Here is a 15,227-nt window from a genome sequence, read left to right on the forward strand (position 1 = left end):
AATACCAAATATATTAATTTAAAACAAAGATATTCATTGGAAATATTTTACAGCGTAAAATAAATAGTTTTGTTTTTGAAGTTCACTTCCGATACTTTACGCGTTGAATTACAGGAATTTCTCTAGCACTAGCAAGACAGTTCTTTCCTGAAAATGAATTTAAAACAATTAACAAAGAGGTAATTCACATTTTAAAAAGTGTTTCAAACTGCCTTAAATGAAATCAAATATCTTTCAGCTTAAAATAAATAGTTTTATTGTTGAAGTATTCACTTCCGATGCTCTGTGCATTCAATTGCGGGAATTTCCCGAGTACTTCTTTCACGACGTGTTTTCCCCGAAAATGTAGCTTTCTTTACTGTACATCGACACTTTCACTAGTACGGAAGTTTGAATTCAGTACTTGAAATAGTAAAGTTACATACAGGGTCGTATCCAGAAGTAGTACGACTGATTTTTTTTCGGGGGACTGCAAGGCCGAATGTTATCGAGGGGAGCCTTGGGAACAGGTGTCGACCGGCGGCAATCGCCTACGTGCGTTAGTTTAGTGTGGACCATTGTGTTAGTGACCTCCTGTTGTGACGCCTCGTCGTCAGTTGTGATGGAGCGAAATTTGGAGCAGCGGTACGCCATCAACTTTTGCGTCAAACTGGGAAAATCAGCAACCGAAACCAAGGACATGCTTACGCAGGCCTACAAGGAGGATACCATGAGCTGCACAATCACCCGTAAAAAGAAGGCCAGAATGTCGAAATCGAAAGTAAAATCGATGTTGATTGCATTTTTTGATCGTCGTGGCATTGTCCATAAGGAGTTTGTACCTCCTGGACAAAGTGTAAATGCAAGATTTTACGTGGAAGTGCTCACACAGCTGCGAAATCGGATCACACGCGTGCGACCAGACCTGGTGGGGAAATGGAAGCTCCACCATGACAATCACGGCGCATGGATTGTGAGGGATCTCCTGACCAAATTCGGCGTTTCCACGTTGCCTCACCCCCCTACAGCCCTGATGTGTCACCGCCGGACTTCTTCCTGTTCCCCCGTATCAAGAAGCAGCTCAAGGGGCATTGTTTCGACTCGGTGGAAGCGGTCCAAGCGGCGACCACGAGAGCGCTGAACGGCATCCCGCAGGACGATTTCCAGAATTTCATTCGCGACCTGGAAGGCTCACTTCCAAAAGTATGTGAATGCCCAAGGGGCCTATTTTGAAGAGTATTAAGTCGATGTACCAAAATGTTTAATACATACATACATATATATATATATATATATATATATATATATATATATATATATATATATATATATATATATATTTTAAATCAGTCCTACTACTTCTGGATACGATCCTGTAGTCTGTGAGCATTAGGCTTCTTAAATCTGACAAGAATTTTTACGCTATTGCTGGTGTTGATTTTACAGAATGCTTATTTGAAGAGTAACAACTAATGACGGAACTACACTACTGTTGTTGGAAAACAAAGTTTTACGTAAGAATACTTGTGTTACCATCAAATGTATGAAATAATATAAATGTATTTACATATTTACTGCTGGTACAAAGTGGTACAGGCACCTATAGTCTTAAACTCGTCAAATATATGGGGATAACGCCCCCGACGTCACCGAGCACAGTATTCACGGAAAGTATTTTCTAAAATATAAAATTGCATATTTTACTTCAAGTAGGCTATAAACACAATCTATACATTAATTTGTTCTATAATTATTTCAAGCTAAAGTAAGCTTTTCTATCCGTATAGGCCTAACGTTGAATGGTGTTGTATACTTTAACATGAAAGCATCTTACTGTTGGGCAATTCGCCCAAGGAAAGTCCAAGATCTGATAAAAATCACTTTAAATGTGATCACCTTAGTTGTACCAATAATATACTAACAAAAAGGTCAAAAACCCAGGTGAGTTTTAAAGTGCGTTTTTCGGGCTGGGTTCACTTGGGCAAACTCTGGCTAGAAGCAACGGTAACAATGTAGAAATCAAATTAGTTTCTCCAATTACACAAATACTGCTGGTGTCCGGGTTTACCTACACCTCAATCTGGTATCCCTAACCAGGTTTTTGAAGTTTCGATGGATATAAACATTTTGGCAGTAAGGAAACGATTAAATTGATTTTTTTTTTAATTTATTGATACTGGCCCTCTCATTCAACATGTTTAATCTGAGTCATACTTTTGGTTTGATAAACGTTCAATTCGTACAATATGCGTTGCTATTGTCAATGACTACCACCACCGAGAACAGTCAAGAAATGTAAGTAAATTTACTTTGACGTTGATCAATTAAGCGCTTGCACATTTTTCGATCTTTTCTTTCTTCAATCAATGAATTATCTTTTCTTTCTTCAATCAATGAAATTTTCTTTGAAGCATTATAAGCGAACAAATCTGAAAACTGTATAACGAAGGACGTACCACACTAATGAAGGAACAATAAGTCTACTTAGAAGCATTGCCGAATGCTGCTAATGAAGTGGCAAATTATTACAAATGAATCAAGTATTAACCTTCACTAGCGAACCCGCACGTCCTGTGCAAGCGCAGGACACTATTGTTGTCTGAATGACTGAATTTTTATTTATTAATCTCCACTTCTCCTAGGTTCTACCGTCAAAGTGACAATATTTAAAAACTTTCCAGGCTTAAACGTCATCTATGTTGAAAATTTGATCAAGATCGGTTAGTTGGTTCAAGGGTTATTGGGCTTTATTTATTTTTATCTCTCTCCCATCTCTCCTCCCTACTCCTACTCTAAGTTCTACTGTCAAAGGGATATGATGAAAACCACCCCAAGTCCGAACCTCACCTATGTTGATAATTTGATTAAGATCGGTTCGGTGGTTTAAGCATGATGAAGTCACAACGACAGTCACTACTATTATTATTTATTTATTTTACATACATGTCCCCCTTCCCGTCAAAGTAAAATGATGAAAACATCCCAGGTTCGAACGTTATCTATGTTGAAAGTTTCATCGAGATCGGTCGGGTTGTTCAAGAGTTAGTAAGTTTTATTTATTTTCATATACTTACCCTCCTCCCTTCCCCTCCCCTAAGTTCTACCATCAAAATCAAATAATAAACAAATTTTCAGGTTCGAACTTCATCTATGTTGAAAATTTGATCGAGATTGGTCGTTTGGTTCAAGAGTTAAGTTTTATTATTTTTTTATAATTCCCCCCTCCTCTCCCACCCCTAAGTTCTACCGTCAAAGTGAAATTATAAAAACACTCCCAGGCCAGAACTGCATCTACGTAAAAAATTTGATCGAAATCGGTCGGGTGGTTCAAGAGATTAAGAGTCACAAACATAGTCACTTTTAATTGGGTTCTGAGGTTTTTTGTTTACAGAGAATGCTATTAACCCTGGATTACAAACCATTCGTGTTGAATTCACGGTCGCCTTCCTCCCCAATACCTTCCTACCTCTTACAGCAGAGGCTAGTTTTGGTTTTACAGCCGTGTCAGTCGGTTTCATCATGCATATTTTGAAGATCTAGTCGTAATTTTTACGAAAGGTTTGTAACCACGTTAGTTTTTTTCACAAATTTTGACAAATCTACTTTCTTGTTTTTAACATTAAATGAATGTTTTTTTTGGACTATAAACTGTGCAAAGGGTTGTGTCATATTATGTAATTATTTTTTGTCTTCGTTGGTGGAGAAACTATGGGTGACAGTGATGAAGAACATGAAAACAAATAAGAAGGTTTTTGGATGAGATATCTTCTGATGAAGACTCTAATGATACTGCTAATGAAGCACATCACCATCACTAATCCTATGGCAAACCCGCCACGTCCGTCGGTGAAGAGGAGAACGACAATACACTTGTGTAAGCATTGGAGGAAGGAGATTTGTGCTGAAAATAGAGGTGTATGTTGCGTGGTGAGTGACGAGGAAAAATGAAAATGTTTGGAATAAAAACTTTCAAGTTTGCACCTAATTCTTTCTTAGAAGTTTATATGCAAAATGCTACGCTTTTTAGTTTCCTTGGTCATTCTACTTTAGTTATCCATTATTAATATCTATAAAACAACTTACCCACATAGTTGTAACTATCTCTTCATGACGTCATATTTGCAATTCAAGTATACAGCTAGCAAGTTATATACATAACTTTTAACATGTACCTATTCAATAAAGTATACCAAAGGCATCCAATATTATTGTCGATACAATTCCATAAACAAGCCTATTTTCAGATTTAAAAAAATAATATACGCAGAAATAATAAAAAGACTAGAACTGAGTCGTACAATTTACGAATGGTTTGTAACCACGTAAACAAAAAAAAAAAAAAAAAAAAAAAAAAAAGGTTTGTAATCCAGGGTTAATATATAGATACTGTCGGAATTGACTACAGTCGGTTGACCTAAGATACGTTTAACGCAGACGTTCGCTGTTGTTGATACTTTTCAATGACAGTAGTAGTCTATCAGCAGAAGTAGTAGTACTAGTCGAGCCTATCATTTACTTATTTTAAAATGTTGTGAAACGGGCCCTTGGACTCTCAAAATTTTAGAATTACACTAATTTACATAAAAATGTTATCCTCTTTGGTGCACAATGAGTAGTTCACTCCCCTAAGAGACCCTTTGCATATTGAAGATTTCAATGAGTGGCCCCGGAGAGGATATCTTCTATCATGCTCCACATGTGTTATCAGTATTTTCACAGTATTACTTTCATTTTCTATGTATTGAAAGCCCTCTCCATAAAAAACAGACTGAAATCACCAATGATTTGTTCCATGAAGTTCAGATTGTGATTCCTGTTATCTCCTGATGAGTGGATTAACAATGTTGTTGAATAAACACAATTTGTTGTATATATTGAATTATCTCAGTGAGTAAAGGATTCAGCTGTGCTTGGAAACCAATTTTGCAACTCAAAACTGTCGAAGGGAGTAAACCTGAATGAAGATCAGGGATGGCGAAGGCCAAATAGTACATTGTATAGAAATTTTGTCCACACTGGGACAACATGGCTTCCATTTATGACTAAAGTAAACAATATAAATACTACAACTGATCAAACATCATTCATGTAAGTCGATACTAAAAATAGCATCCAGAGAATGTCCCTGTTTATATCGTGTAGCGCTCGAGATAACGGTACATGTCTCTACTAAATTACTCGTTTCACCTTCACTTTGACCTTGACTCCTTCCACTTCACTCTCAGCGTGTCTTGCAAGTGTGAATGCACGAACGGAGCAAGCAGATGGTTACACTCAAGGTAATTACAGGTTACACTCTGCAATATTACATCGTCGTGAAGTTCTCACTTTCCTAATTATCTAATTGCCATCAATGACATAATGCATTGATAACGATGCATGCAACTGAAAACCAAAATGTTTCCTTGTGTGAAGGTAATCTTGTCTATCGATATCTGTCTTTCTGTACGTAGCCTATATCCACATTAGTTTAACGACCTAAGGTATTTCGTCCTTAGTTTTATACTAGTATTTCTTCCAGGCATACTTCCGGGAGGATTCTCCTTTCCCTGTGATTACAGATCACTCCCTGTGCATTCTTTACTAATAGTGTACCAACGCAGTCCATATTTTGACTTACTACCTCCACTCCACCCTGGACAGAATATTTGCTTCACACATGAATCAACAATTTATAATCATTTTATTCCTAAAATTATCCCACGATATTTCTTTCCCACCATTTTTATGTATTCCTTAATTTATTGAGCCTCTCAAATAAATCAACTTATGTATTTTAAAACAAACATTTATTTTACTACTGTATTTGCTTAAATAAAACTTTTTGAAATACTTACGTTCCATATAGAAATGAGGGAACCTTTAAGAGTGTCGTTCACACGAATATAATAGGAGAGTCAGTCAAAAAGTTAGTTGCGGACTGCTTAAAAAGTAAAAAAGGGTAGAAATTTTAAAATAACTTTATTTGTATCGCAAAGTTCCATTCACAATCTACTTTTCAACGTAATTACCTCCGTTATTTAAGCATCTGTCGATGCGTGGTACAAGCTTTTCTATGCATTTGCAAAGAAATCCCGTCTAATGACTTATAACCATTCTTGGGCTGTAGCTTTCACCTTGTCATCCGAGTGGTATTGTCGCTTCGAAAGTTAGTCTTCCATGGGACCAAACACATGGAAGGCATAAGGTGAAAGGTCTTGGCTATAAGGAGGGTGATCCCACACTTCCCACCTACACTCTGTCACAAGTTTGTATGTTTGTTGTCAATATCTGTACGTTCGTTCTCAAATATGTTGCACCACTTCGCGATAGCTTGACGAAATTTCAGTGCAGTCACACCTTTTCGCCCACAAAAAACGAATCACTGCATGCTTTTCCAATTTGGATGCCACCGAGACATGTTCGCAACTGATTATCAGAACACCTCCACCTGCCTCGTGAAAGCCGCTACGTCACACAATACAGCTACATGTCTGCAGTGTTGCCACACAGTTTCATCAAAATAGCCTTTGACCAAAAATATTTACGAAGGAGTTCAACTAACTTTCTGACTAACCCACGTATGTTGTAAAGTGTCACCTTAAAATTATACTCCAATTTAGAAAAGAATTAATATCTTATTAAATGCAGTATTTTAATATATTGAATAAAAACTAATCGATGCTGTATATATATATATATATATATATATATATATATATAGGATGAGTCAAAATAAGTGTTACAAGCCAATATCTCGCGAACTATAAATCAAATAAGAAAAATGTTAAGAGTCGATGTATAATTCAGAGGGGCCTAAAAATGGGTCGAACGCGAGGTTCCCCCGCCCCCATTTTGGGTGGAGGGGGATGTACGTAAAATTTTCAAATGGGAACGTAGGTCGAGTGATACCTCGTTCGAAGGAGCTTGGAAAATTGAATAATTTTTGTAGGAAACAATTTTCGATATGGGGCAACGTTTTCGAGATGGTCCTCCTAAATGGTCCTGTATCAGATAAAATTTCTAGTACTTATATAATCAGAAACGGTTGAGTAGAAAAGGATAAAACAAAACGTGAAAAAGTAAAAGGCCACAGGCAACATGGAATGGTGGTGTCGCGTTACCCTCAGGGCCCCCATCATGGGGCCCCGGGACCAACTTGAAAATTTCAAATGGGAATATAGGTCGAGTGATACCTTGTTTGATAAATCGTGGAAAACCAAACAGCTTAGTACGATTTTTTTTTATTTCGGACAAGGCGGTTTCAAAATGGCCGCCGAAAATGGTTCCACGTTCAAATACACATCGCAGTGTTTAAATTGAGTGTTACAAGCCAATATCCCGCGAACTATGCATCAAATAAGAAATGTTTTGAGAGAATGTGCAATACAGACGGCCTATGGGTGAACGTAGAATTGTCAAATGGCAACATAGGGCGAGCGATATTTTCTTTGATAGATTGTGAAATACCAAACAGTTTAGTTCAAAAGTTTCAGTCTTCTTAAGGACATGTCATCACCGTGTAAAAAATCCATTAATTCACTTACTGCTTATATTAAAAGTAAAAACAGCTTTAAAAAGTATGCAATATTATTATTAAATACTGAAAATGTGAAGAAGAAACTCAAATTTCTTGGGGAAAAGTCTGCAGTAGTTGTCTGCCGTGTACATCCTACGGACAATAGTTTCTGTTCGAAATTTGCTTGCAACTGTTGGATCAATTGGAGAACTTGTATTTCACCGCGATTAATGGCAAATTTCTTTAATTGTTCAACTGTTTGACACACCAATTTGTACAAAAGAAAAATTTTGCTTTTCCAAAAAAGTAAGAGGGAAAACATTGCTCGTTGAAAAATGTCGCAAAATAAACAACGTTTCTTTTGTTATCTATGAAATTGTCGGGAAAGATGCAAGGACCAGAGGAAAAAGCACTAAATTTGTTAGAGAAGGGAAGATCCGCATAGAATTCTTGACCATACGACTAATCCAGCATGAGCGTTAGTGCTTATTGAAGATTTTCTACGATTTCCACCAGAAAACAGTTTATTCCGGGCAGAAAAAAAGAAGCATTTCAAGTTCAGCTTGAAGTTGTTCTGTTTGATGATAGATACACTTGCGGGGAAAAGACTTTTCTGTCTACTGTCAAATATCGCAGAACCAAGAACAATTCCTGTCCATTATGAAGAGGTTATTGAAACGTTTGGGGATAAAAAAGGACTGTCCGCGTCCGTATCTGAGAGTGTTCGTAAAAGGGAGGGTTTTATTCCGTAAGAGAACATATATTTTTGCCGGGACAAAAGAATCTGTCCGTATTATAGAGGTGTTCGTTATTAAGAGGTGTCCGTTAAGGGAGGTTTCACTGTGTATATATATATATATATATATATATATATATATATATATATATATATATATATATATATATATATATATATATATATATATATATACACCAGGTAACCAAGAAAGTTTGTACGGTTTCAGTACAAAAAAAGAAAAGTTCCAAAAAAAATGCGTTTACCTTATGTTTATTCCGCAAAATATCCACCATCCGCTTCTTCAACCTTTTCCCATCGTTTTAGAAGCCCGTAGATGCCATTTTTGAAGCAATCTTTGTGTTGGGACTCAAAAAACTGCGCCACTGCGTTTTCAACCTCTTCTCGAGTTTTGAATTGTCGATTGCGCATATATTGTCCATAGACAAAAAAGAGATGGTAGTCTGATGGAGCAACGTCTGGTGAATACGCTGGATATGGCAGAAGTTCCCAGCCGAGAGAAGAAATTACCTCCAGGATCATCTTTGCTGTATTAGGTCTAGCGTTGTCTTGGTGGACAAGAACACCTTTCCTATTCACTAGTGCAGGTTGTTTTTTTGTAAGCTGTTCGGCTACTCTGCAATTGTGGTGAGTACACCTCTTTGTTTATAGTTTTACCATTTTCTAAGAACTCATAATGCACAATCTCAGCAGTAGCCCACCATACACACAGCATCACCTTCCACTGATGAAGAGCAGGTTTTGCACTTAAAGGCATGGAGTCGTTTGACGATAGTCAATGGTACGAGCGTTTTTTATCGTACATTACCCATTTTTCATCACACGTCAAAATTGTGGTCCAAAATTGGACAGTTGTTGTTCCTAGTCAGCAAGGAAGAGAAAATGTTCAGTCGTTGGAGATAGTTCGTAGCAGTCAGCACGTGAGGGACCCACTTACTCAGTTTCCACGATTTTCCAAGCTCATGCAAGTGCACATGAACGATTTCATCGCTTACCCCAATCGCTGAGCGAGTTCTTGACAAGTTTGACTTCCTCTTCAATTGCTGCCTTGAGTGGGTCCAAATCGAGAGATTTTGGTCTGCCCGATCGAGGTTTGTCTTCAAGTGTCTCATCGCCGGTCGAAAATGTCTGAAACCACTTTTGAGCTGTCCGTTCACTAATCGTTCCTTCCCAAACGCTATTTTTCTAGTTGCCTCCGCACCTTTTGTGTCCAACTTCAACTCATACAGTAAACAAGCCCTACAGACATGGTTCACTGCTATACTTGGATCTCCAACCGTCGAATGCGGCCTGGTACCTATGTTAGCCGACGTGCCAATGAGTCAGCTTTCAGAAACAGGTAGAACACTACCCCACGAAAAATGGAAGCAGGTGCAAAAACCGCAGGAACTTTCTTGGTTGCCTGATATATACAACATTGCAGATTGTTAAAATAAAACCACTTAAATCACTTAAAATAGTAATCTGTTACAGTTTCGCAATATAACCCGTCTTCATCAGACATCATGATATACTGCCTAACTAAAATGAGCAGCGTTCAGATGCATTTCTACATACAACAGCAACATGTAATGATTCTCTCTCTCTCACACACACACTATATATATATATATATATATATATATATATATATAGGTATTAGCAAACATGGTATGTAAAATTCTGAACTGAAAATTGTGAATATTGAATTCTAAATTATTCATTGTCTTTGACAATGAATTCTACATTGTCAAAGAGCTACGAACTAATAAACGGAACAGCAATGACGAGGTTGGCTAAATGTTAATTTCAGATTCCTTATCGTCTTATCATCTTACTGCTATCTACTAATAAGGGAACAAACACGATTAGTGATTATACATGTAATTCGTCACATTATTTAATGATCAATAATATGCTACGGAAATCTGATCTTAATAGGTCATGATGTATCTTACTTGAATCATAAACTAACTTTCATCACTACACATAAATCAAGTAATCTGTTAAGAACATTCCTTCTGATTATCCTATTAACTGGCATCACTGCCACTACACAGTACGGATTAAGATACGAATTTTAGAGTTAAATTGGATTAGAGTTTCAGAATGCTCAAAAGTACTGCATTTTGTTTGTTTAAAGAAAAATAAATTTGATTTAAATCAAACCACCCTGGTTTATGGGTTTATTTGCTTCGGCTCTTCCCATCTACTTATAAGAAACACATTAAGAACAAATAATAAAGAAACTAAGTCTACCTGATAGATAACAAGAAGAAATGATATAAAATGCAACAAGCTGACCAGTACGGTACTGTATACTCACCTTTGGGCCACCCTGTATATTAGTTTAAAAGATAAAAGGGCGTTTCAAGATGAATGGTCAACCCTGTATATTATACATATACCTACGCATATATAGTGAAAAATGTGGTTCTTCTTAGATGTAGAAGAATTACTGCTCTAGATCTCAAGATTCTGACTGGAAACAACATTGAAGTGTAAGGACGAGTCTTCGCCCTTACTGTTTTTTAATAAATTCAATGTTAGTGGAACTGTGTTATGTCCACTGGTTTCGTCGAATGACTTTTTCTTAAGAAACTTTTAATAAAGGTTATCCTTACTCTTAATCGGATCTCACGTTTTATTTGAGAATGAAGTAAACCTTTATTTTTCATTTTTTTTTTTTTTAGTTGTTTGTAGTTTATCATGATTGGCTTAACCCCAGACGAGCCATATTAATTAGAGAGAGGAGCTAACCACAACAAAGTATACCAGATTTTTTTAGCATTAATTTTCCAGTTTTAAACAAATTAGGGATGAGAAGTGGGGGTACAATTTGTAATACAAATTGAAAATGAATTAATGAAAATCAAACACTCCAAGACAACATTATACAGTGAAACCTCTACTAACGGACACCTCTATAAAGCGGACACCTCCCATAACGGACATATTTTGTAATCCCCAAACACTGTAATAGGAAAAAACATATTGGCAAACCTCTCTAAAGCGGACACTCTCTAGTACGGACACGGACAGTCTTTCTGGTCTTTTATAGGTATTATTTACCTCCGTATTACGGACACCCTCTCTAGAAACAAGTTGGATAGTGCAGTAAAAATACACTTTTAGTAATTCATACGTATGTCACCAAGGAAGAACATGTGGTTATGACAACATTTTGTCTCCTCAACTGTCTGTTCAACAACCCAGAGGAAGGGTTTCTGTTTCATTACACCCTTATATCATTTGCTTGCATTCCACTCCCACCCAACCTGCTTCAGAAACAAAAATGATTGACAGTTGCCCACTGTTTGTAATGACACATCATTCTACTATCCCGCTGAAATCTCTAACCAAACAGAAGATAAGTTTGGTATTTTTTACCACGGGTATGCATATTGTCTTTTAAAAAAGTCATTGCTGGACTGCAATTAATTCACAAATTAAAGCAACACACCGAAAACATAGTAAGTAGCGATAACTAAAGTGCAGAGAACTATAACATCTTATTCCCATATTATGCCTCAAATTGGATGGTGCAAGTTAATGCAGGTACAGTAGCATTTTGGTAATATTCATAAATACGTGATTCATGCAAAAAAAAAATCTAATTGCATATTACCTTGTTTATTAATTTACGTAAGGAAATATTGAAACCTCTCTAAGGCGGACACCTCTCTATAGCGGACAATTTTCGATTCCCCACGACTGTCCGCTTTAGGGAGGTTTCACTGTACCGAATTTCTTGAGTGTTTAAGCGCACACAGATTTAGGTTTGCGTCTTCTAATATTTTGATATATAGTACATGACTGATTAACTGGATTTGGGCAAAGCAATTTATGAGACACGCTTATTTCAATTCATGACTTATTAGCAAATTTTGTAGTCTCACTTGGCAATTGTTAATTTTAAAACTTAGCTTTTGAACAAAGTTTATCCTATTGTAAGACCCAAGATCTTTGAAAGAGTGTTTTAAAAAAAATATCGACATACCATAGGAAAAAAGAAGAAAGTACAAGTTTTGTTTTCATCATTACCTAAATTATATGAAAAAATAGTTTGAATTAATAATTACTAACTGTGAATACTATTTTTTTTAATTGCATTTCTTGAAACAACCTGCCAATAAATTTGTTTAATATTTCTCGTGCATGCCAAAACACTTTTCGTTAATGAACATTAAATATATGACTTATGGTCAGGACTATTTTTTCTTCACTCCTGATGAAGGAATAATGGTACTTTCCCGACAATAGGATAACTGGATGCAAGACTAATCAGAATCTTTCATAAAAATGAAATGAAATGAACGTATGTCCCACGGTTATGCCGGCTAGGCTAAATGAGACGGTGATGATGAAAAATGAATGAAATGGTGGAATGAAGAAAGTGGGAGAAAATGGGAGAACCCCGAGGAAACCCATGCACACGACAGAATCCTTCATTTGCGTGGAACGATGATCAAAAATTGGCGGGTTTACATAAATTATATTATTAATAATTTGTTTCGAACAATTTCTTGCTTATTTTGATATATTGTTCAGTACGAAACTCATCGGCATTATCGACCACGAAGGCGCGTAGTTTGTCAGATGGCTTTGAGTAATATGTGGTCAACACATCGGATCCCATCGCTGTTCCATCTGCTATCTAGACCACAGTGTTCTGAATTCAGGTAGATCCCCAACTGCCTCACAATGCATGATCATCATCGCAAACTCTGTGTTTTACTGACTAAATTGGATTAATTTAACCGCTACCTGAGACGGTACCAACGATTTAAAATGAGAGCCGAACCACTGCTTAGATTTGTACCCGAGAAAGTACTCCATCAGGAATCAAATCCGGAACCACGCGTTCTGCAAGTGCAGCATCAGCCACTGCACCACAAGGAGGAACATGCTCCCACCGAGAATCGAATATATGACCAGCGGCGCAAATCTGTCAACATTGGGGGGACGGGTAAGAATGTTCCCATATTTTTTTTTTAAAGCGACGTTTAAAATATTTATGAAGTTGAAAAACAATGCTGTGGGGGATCAGGGAAACAGCATTGTCTTCAACACTGGGAGGCAGGCAGAATTGAGAATTATATTGAGGAACATCGATTTCATCTCGCTTTCCTTTGTGGCAATCGAACACAAATAATCACCTTTCTCCCTAAAAACACATTTCAAATCGGATTATTGGGGGGACAGTCGTCCCTAGTTCCAAGATTGGAGGGGACATGTCCCCCTCATTCCCCAGGGATTTGCGCCAGTGTATATGACCATGAGCTATTTGGATACGCGCCTAGAAGAACATATCAATGCATTGTTTTGATTCTATTTTACAATGAATTGTTGGAAGAATACGTTAATGCAAGTTTTATTATTACACTCTGATTTCCCATATCTACATAGAGCTCCAAGAAAGAAATGAATCCATCATTACTCTAACTATATGCAGACAGCAATGAAAGATTTATGAAAACATGGAAATTAAATCCTTAAGAGGAGGCTTCACTCGATAACATTTTTCCCTGTAAATTTTCAAATAACCGAAAAAAAAAAAAGCCTTTATAAAGATTCGAACTTACATCAGTTGAGTACTTGGAAGGCATTAGGAAATAAAGTGATCAAGTTCTCAGAAAAACTGTTTTGCATCGCGAAATTTGACAGCTCATTCTATAACAATACTTAATAGGAGCAAATAAAGCACCATCCCGACATTCAACAGCGAAAACAAAATGCGTAACCCATATGGCCAATGCTGCAACAGTTTTTATATGTAAGATGGAAGGAATGGGAAAGAAAACGTCTAGTGTTTATTTTACCTGTTGTCTAAATAATCTCAAACTATCATTGTGCACCGTCGATATACTATGACGATTTAGTGCATCTCTCTTCAGCGTACACACGCCAATGGTCCATTCACTCTTGGCACGCGCTTGCACACACACTGCACATTTCATTGCCTTTACGCTTCCCCTTGACTCAACCACCACCCATGGGAAATCCCGTCGCCACTCTTCCCGAAATCTTCTCGACTTCGAACTTGGATCGGAGATGTTCTCCTCACGTCGCTCACCGGACACTTCATTTCTTCTTCGAATATTTCTACGAATATTACTTTGTCGATTCCCTCGCCGTAAAGCCATTTTTCAATGAAGTTCTTTTTACATTCAGACTTTAAGATGTCGCTGCGTCCATATTTTTTTTATTACTATTCGGCAGATATCGATCCAAACTGAGAACACTTCTTTTATTTTTTTGAAGTAATATTTAAAAAAGCACGACTAAACTCGCTGCCTATTAAATATCGATACTTCTCAAACCGACTAATCGATTAGGTTATGTGACGTCACTCTGGTTTCCATGGAAATCGCCGCATCTCTTCGGTCAAAATGGCGAGCATATATCAAAAAAAAAAAAACTATAAAAAAGAAAAAGGACCCCATTATTCATCTCCCAGAGAACGCGCTGTTGGCTACCCCAACCGAAGCTACTTTCGGGAAAGGGTGAGGGGATCTCTCGTATATAGCAGAGGAGAGGGGTCGCTACGGGAGACGCAGACTCGATAGGGAGATCGTATATGTTCCGAGAGGGGAAGTTCTCTACACTAGCACGAATGTACGTTTGCTTTGTTACAGAAAAAATTCAAATTTACGTTACTAAACAAAGGAAAAGAACATATATAGCCTATGGTTAAACAGTAACAGTTTTGAAGTAATCATTATAACTATCGTTAGATATGGACTTACCTGCAATCAAATCTAATTGCTCTAAATACAATACATGTGTATATATAAGCGTCTCGAATTTACAAACCTGAAAAATATTTTTTAACTAATATTACAGTTCATTGGTCAAGCGTTTTCCTTCTTTCGTGAATGACAGTCTATCGACGCGATCTAATTTTAATATATAGGAAAGATAACTGCATCTACAATTTTGATGTAAGTCAATAATGACAACAAACATAACAACGTGTCTATTAATTTTGTAGGTGAAATAACTTATTTTAAG

The 15,227-nt window shown here is 36.9% G+C and overlaps 1 protein-coding gene across 3 annotated transcripts in view; it reads right to left on the reverse strand.

Annotated features, from left to right (window-relative positions):
• The window catches only part of LOC145689176 (uncharacterized), a 96,653-nt gene that overhangs the window by 23,514 nt on the left and 57,912 nt on the right, over window positions 1-15,227 (reverse strand). The window contains exon 1 of one of the 3 annotated variants that reach the window (XM_081763313.1): window positions 14,036-14,428. The exons of the other annotated variants lie outside the window; for them this stretch is intronic. Coding sequence (XP_081619439.1) covers window positions 14,036-14,359 — 324 coding nt within the window. The 5' untranslated portion in view covers window positions 14,360-14,428. Of the gene's footprint in view, window positions 1-14,035; window positions 14,429-15,227 lie in introns of those variants that run through there. 3 annotated transcript variants of the gene reach the window in all.

The sequence above is a fragment of the Thermobia domestica genome, chromosome 1 (assembly GCF_964235325.1).
Source record: "Thermobia domestica chromosome 1, izTheDome1.hap1.1, whole genome shotgun sequence".
Classification (NCBI taxonomy): domain Eukaryota; kingdom Metazoa; phylum Arthropoda; class Insecta; order Zygentoma; family Lepismatidae; genus Thermobia; species Thermobia domestica.